This window comes from Aphelocoma coerulescens, chromosome 3, assembly GCF_041296385.1.
Source record: "Aphelocoma coerulescens isolate FSJ_1873_10779 chromosome 3, UR_Acoe_1.0, whole genome shotgun sequence".
Lineage (NCBI taxonomy): Eukaryota > Metazoa > Chordata > Aves > Passeriformes > Corvidae > Aphelocoma > Aphelocoma coerulescens.
The window spans coordinates 73,951,808-73,963,946 of record NC_091016.1 but is presented as its reverse complement, the minus strand read 5'-3'; the positions used below and the strand labels follow the sequence as shown (position 1 = coordinate 73,963,946).

Below are 12,139 nucleotides of genomic sequence, written 5' to 3'. Positions count from 1 at the left end.
GCCCTTGAAGGCCAGTGCCATCCTGGGCTGAGTAATGAAGAGTGCTGCCAAAAGTCACTTTGAGGGAGGTGACCCTGCCCCTCTGTTGGCACTGGTAAAGTCATACCTGGAATGCTGAGTCTAGTTCTGGGCTCCCCAGTAACAGCATGACAGGGATGCACTGGAGCAGGTCCAGCAAGAGGCCAAGAGGATGATTAAGGCTTGGGCCATTTGACATAGAGAAAAGCAGAGAGCTGTGAGTGCTCAGCCTACAGAAGAGGATCCTCAGGGGAAATCCTGTCAATGTGTATAAATATCGAACAGGAAGGTTTGAAAATTGAGTCAGCCTCTTCTAAGTGATACCCAGTGAAAGGACTAGATGCAATGGGCATGAATTGAAAGACAGGAAATTCCATTTTAATATATTGTGACGGTGGTAAAACAGTGGAACAAATTGCCCAGAAACGCTGCAGGATCACCAGCCATGACAATATTCTAAACCAGACTGGACACAGCCTTGAGTAATGCTCTGTAGTTGAACCCATTTTGAGCAGAGCAGTCGTACTACACAATCTTCCACCTCCCTTTCAATTCTGATTATATAATTCTGTGATCACTACTAATAAGATATACCATACACCCAGGAACAAACTGCAATGCATATAAAATACAAGATTATCTGAAGGCAGTCCTTTATAGAAGAGTAATTTTAAAGAAATCCAGAAATATCAAAATACATATCATAGTTGTGAAAGTATGCTAGGAATAAGTAGTTTTGTTCTGAATTCTGCACTTCCTGCCCTATCTGTCTTTCTTGGAAGGTGGTCCCTGGATTCTATCCCTTCAATACAATTTCACAACTAATACTTCACTGCAGAAATCCCTAATCTAAAAAAAAAGGCATTCTAACTAGTATTTTGTTCCACAGACTATCTCCCCTGCTTTTGGTATGTGGAATCATAATGAGTTCTTTAATTATGACAGAAAAAAAGGTCCTTCTTGGGATATAAGTCAGCTAGTAAATAAACCTTGCTAATTTTTATGTTGCCTCTCTAAATTTTTTAGCCTGAAAATAATATAATTAAACTGCCCATGATTTACTCTGAGTTGCTAAAAACGCATACAATGAGGATAGCTTATTAACATACTTCTCAATATTTTTTCTATGAGTTCCTTTTAAGAACACAAAGCAATATATCCTTTGTTCTTTTTCGCAACGTCAAACTATGTTTCTCTCAACAGGACCTTTATTATGGTAAATCCAATTCTATTTTCCTGCAGTTCCCACTGCACCACCATATACTGTTCTTCCTTACTGTCATAATATATGTTCTTTCCAAAGCCACTCTGATGTTCTGTCCTCACTTCAGGGATATCTGCTAATGCTCAGCTGGTGGTGAAAGACGCAAGACACTGTTCTTGAACACAGCAGCTGTAACCATCAGTGGTGGGTTGACACCAGTCAGCAACTAAGCACCCACCCTGCTGCTCACTCCCTTGACACAGTGCCTGGCCAGTCTACAACCAATGAGACCTGCAAGACCAACCTCCAAGCCCTTCAGTTTTTATTACTGAGTGGGATGTTACACGGTATAAAACATTCCTCTGGTCAGTTCCGGTCAGTTGTTCCAGCTGTGTTCATTCCCAGCCTCTTGCACATTCCTAGCCTACTTTCTGGGGAGTGGGAATAAAAAAGAAAGCCCTGTAGCTGAGCAGTTGCTTGCACAATTTCAGTGGGAACATGCTTTGTTACTTTTACTCACAAATTCAAAACACAGCATCCATGTGGGGTTCTATAAAAAACTTAACCCCAGTCCATATGTAGTCCAGTGAAACAAGATAAAATTCCATAAGCAGCACGAAATTTCCACCATATAGAAAAAAGAATGCAGCTCAAAGTAAACTATACTACAATCTCAGTAACAGATGTGTGCATGCAGCATAAAATGGCCAGCTAAACACAAAATGCTTATATCTATGCTATAGACAGTGACATGACGATGAAATAGAAGACTAAACTGGTCTTTAGTAAAAGGTTTTCTCTTGGCTTGCAGTTACTGCCTTCTACAGCTATAGGCATGGCTGAATCAGGTCAGTGCAAAATACACAGCATGGTATTTGTAGAGAGCTCAGTTGTGACAAGGTAAGGTGCTTTTATCTCTCAGGAATAAATATTAAAAACTGAAGAGCAATAAAACAAGGACTGGAACTTCTTTGCAGTAGCAGGACCTCCTTGTCACTAAATGAGTATGTACAACAACAGTGAAATCCAAAGCAAAACTTTCATTAAACAATTTCAGTGTCATCATCATCAGGGGCAGCCTCAAAACATTTAACATCAGAGCATACATTAACAATTTGATTTATTCTTTATTATGCTTTGAATAAGAGCCCAAACTTCAATGAGAACGTGGATCCAAACAGTGAGTGGCAATTACTATCAAGTGCCAGACCAGTAGATAAAGGCTATGGCTAACAAAAAACCCCCAAAGAAGTCAAAAGCCACTCAGCCAGTGTTGGAACACAAAGGGCATGTGGAAGCTTCAGCCAAGCAAAGCTTTGCGCACTGCCTTTGCACACTGAACAAAAGGCATTAGCAATGAGCAGATACAGGATGCCTCTGCACTTGGTCTAGCTAAAGGATTGAGGCTTCTAGTTGTTCCACTGAGGGCAGTGCATGGTTTTGAAAAAAATATGAGTTTCTGGATACAGAAGTTACACCTTTGGTGCCTGGGGCACTGGAAGCTACTACCTTAGGGCAGTCATGTTTCTCCCAGAAAACTCAGTGACTAATGTATTCCTTACAATGTTTGCCACATGAAAAGATTTTCAAAAGAGCAGCTACACCTCTTCAGCTACCCAATGTACTGACAAATGACATGTAATCTCATTGCTAATGGTAAAAAGTTTCCCTAGCTAAACAAAAATGCTCCATGAGCATCACTTGCCAGCCTAGAGGACTGAGAAGTGAAGTGCTTTAATCTCCCTCAGCTAAGAAAAAAAGTCAACAAACAAGTGACATCTGATCACAGAATCTACTGATCTATTTTATTAATAATGATTTGTTTTAAATTAATAAACCTAAAAAACTTCTATTAATATATAAATTAGCAAAAAATTGAATAAACTGTGTAACTACATGATCACAGATAATGTGGAAGCATTCTCACATAATCCTGTTGCAAATCCTCATCACTAGTAGTCACTGCTAACCCAGACCCTTTCCCCTTTCACCTTTGGGTTCTGCTAATCATAATGCTTTTTAATAAAGAGAAAGAGCCACTAAATATAAACAGCATGCTGTAATCATTAAAATCACTCATTCTCTTAATTAACAACACACATAATGCAAGAACAACTAAGGAACAATCTACTTTATATGCTGAGGCTACCTCACTATTAAAATGCAATTATGTAAGGGGGCTTTTCACAATGCAGTTGACAAAAGTAATGGAGAAGAATGCAGGGGTGTTTATTATATGTATTTCCTAAACTCACAAAGTTATCTTTTGCCTATCACTTTTCATTTAATTCATTCACCTGGATTTCACTGGAGTGCTTTAGATGAAATTTTGACTACTCCGTACTGCTTTAAAGGCAAATTTCAAGATGCTGATTGATTTTGATGGCAGTATAGTATGAGCCATTTAAATTTTCTCTGCTAGTTTTTTGGGGCAACAAAAATAGATATAATGCATTTTTATAATTTTCTGCACCCATTTGGTAAGCAAGAAAACTAGGATAATAAATAAAAAAACATATTTACCATGATATTTTATATGACAAAGAAAATGTGACCTAACAATGTCAAAATATTTATTACACAAACCTGAAAATAACAAGCCAATATTCTTTTCCTATTTGCAGCAGACAGTAGCTTTACAATCCTGAAGCTGATACAGATGAACATATGACTTAGACTAATATTTACAATTTTCTATAATTCCGCAGAAACAGAAATGCATTTATTCACACCGGGCATTGTAATAAATACTGTGTTTTCAGCCTTGCCTTGCAGAAGCTTAAAATAAATCTATTTTTATTGCAGTTCAAATTACACTTCTACAAAATAGGTTATCGTCATATATGTCTAATGCTAGGCAAAGCACATTGTGTCTTTACAATTAAGCAGTCACAATTAGCATGTCTGAAGGAAAAGGATTTACCCTCAGAATTTTCCAGGTATTTCCCTGCAGAAAGCCAAACTCTTGAACAGGCTGCTTTCCTTGTCGCCTGATGCCCACTAGCAGGAGGCATCTCAGTGAACAAGTGGGGAGCTAACAAAGGTTCTTCTGATTCAGAATGTACATACAAAAGATCTTTTGACTTCACAATATTTAGGAGTTTTATTGATCTATGGTCGAAATAAGCCACTGGGGAAAAAATAAGATAGCCAAAGAAAGAAAGGGTCTCGTTTTCCTCTTTAAAGTATTCAAATGCCCCTACTATCATTTTACCATATATCCACAAAACAAAATGATTCCAGGAACAGTGTGTTATAAAAGTACTCTATTAAGTAAAGGGAATTTTTGCAAAGCTGCCAGTAAACCAACTCTTATCCCCTCCCACTGCCCACAGTCTATGCATATTCCAGTAATGTTGTTTCTCCTTTTTTTTACTCAAGCCAACACTAATGGAGTATCTTTGGATTTATTTTGGGGTATTGATACTGTTTAGAGACAGGAACCTGATTATCAAAGGTACAAATTTTGACTCTGCCACACTTTAATCCAGCTAACAAAATGGTATCACTAACATTCACAGAAAACTAATTTTCTGAATAGAGGGTACAGCAATATGTAAATGCCTGAATAATGCTCTAGGCAAAGACTTTGAAAATATATATATTATGCATATATTTTCTTGGCAGGCTGTAAAAACTCAAAAGTCATGAATGTATTTACTATACTGAAATACTAGACAAGTTGCCTTGATAAGGCATAAAGCCATCAATCTGAAAGATTCCTTTATTAATATAAGTTACAGAGATTCAAAGAGCTTGGCCTTAAAAGGAGGCTGGTGAAGACTTCTAGTGTTACATTTTAGGAAAACTGCTATTTCTCATATGCAGTATCTTTTCAAACCAGATCGATGGGTACACTTGTATCAGAGAAATAAAGCTGATAATTAAATTAAGAAAATACTCTGTGTTTAGTATGTTAAAAAATATTGCTTTAATTACTGCTTTGAATTTCCTTTCTCTAGGATTTGTGCTCTGATGGCAAGTTCAGAACCTTCTAAAACAGAAAGACCACTGAGAATTCCTGCATTAGTTCCTGTGCATCCAGATTTTCAGGCTGTAGAAAAGAGTGTCTGAGACAGCCTTCAGTGTTCTTTTATCAACTGATATTGGCCAACTGGGAGACTTCTCAATTCTAAATAAGTGTAAATCTGCTTTGAAGCTGAAAGCTGAACTGACAGTTTGAAAATCTTTCTATACACAAATTAGGAACTGTCTATATACTTGCACATATCTATTCCTATCTCCTACTTCTTGCCTAAGGTTTTCCTTTAATAAATAAATAATAATGATAATAATACCTTTTTTTTTTTTCCAATTAGCTTAAAAGGACCTTCAAATGAATAAATCTCATCACAGAAACACACAATAGTGCAATTAATGGAATACCAGATCACTACCTGTGAAATTACTGAAGAACCACCCTAGGCCAAGACACTCCCAATAACTTAAAAATAAAAAAAACCAAACAAACAAAACCAAAAACAAACAAGCAAATTAAAAAAAAAAAAAAAGAAAGAAAAAAACAAAAGAAGAAAATCAAAGATAGCACAGATTTGAACTTAGCTACAGCTTACTGTGGAACTGTTTCACCCTTGACCACACAGGTCCTCATCTATAGGAAAGCACCATGGGGAGTATTCTTTAAAGACTAACAGATATTGGCTATGCACACCATATCTAGCTTCCCTGTGTTTTCCCTTTGATTTCTACTGCATGCACACCACTTTACAGAGTGCTTAAGCTTGAAAAGGAAAGTTGACAGAAGAGCCTCTACCAGTCTGTCCTTCAAAATTATAATTCAGAGTTCATACTTATTCAAAATGAAGTAAACTATCCACCAGAGAATGCAATAATAACATTACAAACATAAATATATACATCCGTGCATTTTGGATTAAACAGATTGTGGAAATACCTATGTATTAAAAGTTTTTATATGCAATTATACAGCTAATAACCAAAATAATTTAAGACACTGAAGCTCAGTATACACCTAAAGGAAAATTTGGTTCTAAACTGCAGAAGTTGTTTAACATTCAAGTAAGTAAATATGTAACTGTTTTGAACAATAAAAACAGGACCTTACAGTATAACCTGTAAGTTAAACAGATCTGAAGTTCAGCACTCAGCTCTGGGCGTCCCACATGTACAAATATAAAGTGTATGGCTGTATAGATCTGTGAACAATTAAAATAAAGTGGGTTTGGCTGTACTACTGGTATTGAGTCTAGCAGAAATGTTTCTAGACAAAATCTTCAGAAAATCATACTGTTTTTCAATGCTGCAATTATCACAAACACCTAAATATTTTATTTCTACATAACAGCAAAGTGAAATGTAGATCTTTTGCTCTAATTTCCACATTTTCAGATCTGTTAAGCATCTAATATTATTTGATCTAACTGCTGCTGAACTTAGAACTCTTGATGGAATTTGGTCACGGAGGAAACCAACTACACAAGGCAAGGTTCATTTTACAGAACATGGATGTCTGCAGTCAGTAGCATTTACAGGAAAAATCACAGAACTTTAACTGTGTGCCTCCCACATTCAGATAATATAGGCTACAGTTTCTTGAAAGTCTTAATAATCTAAATAAGTCTTAACACTGTAAATCCTGATTTAGAAGGGCCCCATCAGGATCAAGTCCAACTCGTGTTCCTGCACAGGACACCCCAAGAATTGCACCACAGGCTGAGAGCATTGTCCAAATGCTTTTTTGAACTCTGTCAGGCTTGGTGCTGAGACCACCTTCCGGGGAGCCTGTTCCAGTGCCCAACCACCCTTTATTTTAAGCTGTAAACCATCTCATTTTCTCTTGATCCTAATTAAATCAATGGAAGGTCTTTCAAGTTTTCTATGGAGTCTACCTAATTGTAAATGAAGAAAAATAATTTATTTTTCAAATTTCATCTTAAGACTTCTCATTCCTATATAAACTAGTGATTTTCTCCAAAGCAGCATTTATAACTTCTATGTCAAAATCATGTATCTCCCAGTTCCAATCTCTGCCATTGTTCATCTCCTCCATGCTCATCCTTATCAACAAATTGATATCTTATGGTTATTCATACACAGTATGAAATAATTTTACAGTGATATCAAAGTACAAATATGGCTGCAAAAAGCTAGTGTTTCCAAACTTAATCAGTTGGGCTGTATCGTGCTCAAACAAGGTTATCAAAGTTTGCCATATTATGAAGTACAACACAATAGATCTTTTATTTCAACTGCATAAAATAAGTTCATAACAAAAATGTGAATTCAAGGATTTATATATTCAGCCTTGGAAAACAGAATAAAAATGCAGAAACTAATGTCTAAGTTAAAATTATAAGGCGCTGAATATTACAAAACATGAGCATAACAGTGTGAGCATCTTTTAAGTGTACCTTCAGGTTCTAGAAATATTTGGAATCAAATGCTACTCTTCTCAAACTAAGTTTTTTGTGAAATTGGTGATAATTAAACAAATACTTAAGAAAAAAATTTTAAGTACAGGGAGACTACATAAGCCAAACTGACATAAACATAGTAAAAATAATTTATTTTAGTATTTTGGTGTACAGTGGATGTACAACTTGTTTTTTCCAGTCAAACAGGAAAAATCACATGCAGTTTCTATCACTGCTTCTCATATTACAATATATCCATTTACAGATAATAAGATTAGATTCAAACTGTTCTCATTTTGTAGGCCATTTTTCATTTAATCTACTTATGCTAAAAAGGGGGGGAATTTCACCTTCATACATCATAAAACCCAAACAATGTTATCTTGTCAGAAGTAACACATCCAAGCATGTTATATCCTATTTAGTTAACGTGACCAGAGAATAAAAAAACATGCATCTTACCTCAGACCAAATATATGGGATTGTTCGTAATTGAATAAGGAATGAATTTTAGCTTCTGAGTTCAAAATTATAAGCCTGTCAATGATATCCTGCCAAAGGAAGAGAAATGTATGCTTTTGTAATTCATGCACATCATTGTTTCATATGGATATTCACTAGTGAATGACAGCTATTATTAAAACACACACCAAAATTATTACTGTAACAAGAGGTGTTTTCCACACAAAAGTCAACGGCAAAGAGAAACCATGTAGAAGGTTAGGAAAAAAAAATCTGTTAAAAAATATAAGCATACAAAAAGATCCTTGCATAGCAACTATCTTAGTTCTTCTTCAGTATTAAACCACAAAAAAAAAGTTAAACTCTTTTTTGTATGTTTGAATGTGTACATGTCTATTTCAATGAAGAGAACAGCAAATCCTTTAGTATAATAACCCTTTTTCACACTGGTTAGTAGTACATGCTTCAAGTCACAGCCATTTATTCTCAGTTTAGCAAGGCTTGGCTCAGATGTTGAGGCTTACACCTTTTATCTTAGAGCATCTCATGTAACAGACCTGTGGCTGCTTCCCACTTCTTCCACAAATCTAATCTAATTATCTTCCTCTGGTTCACTGCATATGCAAACTGCTTCTGAAGGAATAATTTCATTTAAAAAATAGGAAAGAACAAAAACATTCAGTGATGTTATCATCTCAGAGACAGACTGCTGTGCTATGGTCAGAGGAAACAGATTACAAAATCGTTATCAGCTTTATTTAATCTCTATTAAATACAAAGTTTTATTTTCACATTTAAGAAGTACAGTTTCAGAGACAGCAGAGGGAGTTATTATTCACCTAATTAGATCAATGAGTCATTTCGACAAGATTTGAGGGGAAAGTTAAGACCCATACTTTCATGAAATCAACTAAAGATCTGGTTTTTAACAGAGAAAAGTAAAATTCCTGAGTAAAACTCACAGTAGCAAAAAAAAAAGTCTATAGCTTTTCAAAGTAAACTGTCTTCATAAAATGCATTCTTATTTAAAATGAAAGCATATTTTTCCTATTAGATTTTTGGGGCTGTGGGGGAGACAGCTTTTTCCACATAGTACATTCACAATCAAATTCTCAATTAAAAAACTCAACTTGTACCTCAAGGCTGTTCATAAAATTGATAATGCAAGCAGTCGATTTGTATGGGATTTAAGATTTTTTGATATATTTGTACATTCAAAGAGTTAAATGATAAGGGATATTTCTCTGGTAACAACCTCCTCTCATTCATAAATCAAAGCTTGGAGCTGCAAAAGTGTACAAAGAGCAGGCACAGTGAGAGGACTACTGAGAAAGGAGACCAAGCTCCGATTTGGGACTTTAGGAAGGAAGATAATGAATGAGGTTTAACACAAGATTACATCCAAAAAATGCGCAGATAGATCTGCACTGCTCAGCTATAGAGCACAGCTTAAATATTATGGTCAGATGCCATCTACTTTGAATACCTAGGACAAACCATCTAAGGCTCTCCAGAATCACTGAAGAAATTTACCTGTTTTAACGTCTTTCAAAGCTACAGATCTAGAGGGTACTATCTAAACTAGATTTCCCTGAATATATGTACTGCAGAAACCCTCAAAGAGTGAAGGCAGGGAGAAGAACCATCATTTATATGTTCCATTTTCTAAAATAATTTTACATGCCAAACACAGGAAAGAGAAATCTTGCATATATTAAGAAAAAATTTCCAAAGGGCACAAAATAAAAACCTGATTAGTCTACAGTTTGAAGTAGTAAAAGCTCAACTGACAATCTGTTCAGTCAATGATGCAGCTAGTCAGACAAAAATACAAAGGAGGTAAAAATGTTTAAATCCTGGGTAGTCAAGAAATACAAAAATGAGTAAGTTCTGTGCATTAGCAAATACAGTTTAGCATAAACAAGTCAGATTCTGTGGCAATGTAACACAATTCAGAAACAGAGAAAAAATAAGGAACACAATCAAATCTTCTAGTGGCATTGAAATTGCTTTTATTTTGCTTTCTATAGTTACATCTGGCCAAAATCTTTTATCTTTTGCTTTCTGCAATCACTGCCCAAAGACGTGGTTATAACAAATCTGTATCTCTGCTTAACTTCAGAAGTTTTCTGAGTACTTAGACTCAGCCATTATATGTTAAACTAACATTAGAGGATCTGACTATTTCCTTTCTGTTAACTACATAACCTTGGATGCCTGTCTTACATAGCTAGACATACCTCTATCCAATCTTGGATGTCTAGGCTTACAAAACCATGGCTGCACAGCAGTTAAGTGAGACAAGTCTCATCCAAAACATCTTTATCTCCTCAGGGAACTTTGCACAATTGTACTAGTATTGGCATTTCTAGAAACTAGAGAATGTCATAAAAATACTGAAGTGCCTCAAAAGCTAAAACAACACTGGCTTTCAAAAGTTACAAAAATCATTCTTGAAATCTACCACAATTTGAATGCTCTCAAATATTTATCATCTTCAGCATACATCTATCTTCCTTGCTCCCAGTGCCTTAAAAAACTTGGTAACTGAACGAAGCTATCCATCAGTGAACACACTAACATTGAGTAGATTGGAAAAATGAAATTTATCGTGCAATTTCCTTCTGAAATCATCAAAACAGTATTGCAAAAAAGCACTCAAAAATCCCTTCCAAACATAACATACACTATTATGATAAACTCCGTCTAAACAACTTAAACTATCACCAATCCAGAGCCTGTGCTAAACAAACACTTCAACACAACAGCAATTTAAAGTGCTAACTCATTAGAAAAAAAATCTGACTTTAACTGCCACACAAGGTCACAAATTACTTGTCTGTGCTTTGTAGATGAGAAAAAAGCCGTAATTGACTAAGTTGGATGATTGAATACAAAATAATACTAAATACAGAAATGGTGAAGCTATTTTTCTGAATTGTGTCTTAATCAGTAGCTTTCCCATTACTGATTTTTTCCTTTGTGTGAATCATGTGTCCTATTAAAAAAATTGCCTGAGGTATGGGGATTTTGTGTTTTCATTTTGTTGGTTTGGTTTTTTTTTCTTTTATTCCGTTTAAATCCACAGATAGTGTGATAGAGCAATGCTGTATAAAACACAAGTATAGGTACTTACCAACATTTTCCAGTATGTAACTGCATGCACATACAAATGTGTTTCTGCATGTTACTTTTTTCCATGAAAAAACACAATTCTAACATAATTCAAGAAAGACGATCTTTAAATTAGGCATCAAATTTTATATTATCTTTAAGATTTCAAAATGAAAATTTAGGTTAATATGAAGTCATATGTGCATATACTGCCCTCATGCTGTATATAATACAAAATGCAGAAAAATTCAAAATCTTTCAATAAGAAAAAAAGTTACGTCTTTCATAGCAATAACATTTTCTCAGGAAGAAACATCTTAACAGAAGTATTTTTCTTTCACAATACTTACAATTATATCTGTGGGTACTTCACGGAATGAATACATGGGTTTATTTGGTATATCTCGTTTACTCAGGAGCTCAAAAACTGCTGGGTAAGTGAGCAAGTTTACCAGAAACAAAAAAGACTAGAGAAATAAAAAAAAGAGGGACAACAGGGAACATTAATCACTTAAGTACAACCAAGTAAGTTTTAGAAATTACTTGCCATTTACAGTAACTTTGTTCTTATCCTTTACAGGCTGAACTTGACATAAATAGACCTGCCTAAAATAAAACTGCATATCCTGGTAAGCATCTATATAATCTAAAAGGGCAGCAGTGTCTGAAATATCTATCAAATTGTACAAGCAATTTTGAAAATTACAGTATTCATTACCACATAATTCTAAAATTTATAGACAGAATACTCTAAAACACATCCTTCTTCCTGGTCTTATTACAGTAATCTGGACCTAAACTGATGGCCAGCATTTAAGACTTAGTTTTGTCATGATTGTTACTCATTATTTCACAGCTAATCCTTTGCATTGTGAACTGTCATGCAACACAAGAATTCTTTATCAGATATCATTTAACTAGTGTATTATACAAATTTTGACACATG

General features: G+C 35.1%; 1 protein-coding gene across 7 annotated transcripts in view; it reads right to left on the bottom strand.

Moving 5' to 3' along the window:
• The window catches only part of TBC1D32 (TBC1 domain family member 32), a 71,276-nt gene that overhangs the window by 34,816 nt on the left and 24,321 nt on the right, over positions 1 to 12,139 (bottom strand). For all 7 annotated transcript variants that reach the window (XM_069010890.1, XM_069010894.1, XM_069010893.1 and 4 more), the window contains 2 exons: positions 11,544 to 11,660; positions 8,080 to 8,168 (listed from right to left, as the gene is read on the bottom strand). In XM_069010890.1, the coding sequence (XP_068866991.1) occupies positions 8,080 to 8,168; positions 11,544 to 11,660 (206 nt within the window). The remainder of the gene's footprint in view (positions 1 to 8,079; positions 8,169 to 11,543; positions 11,661 to 12,139) is intronic.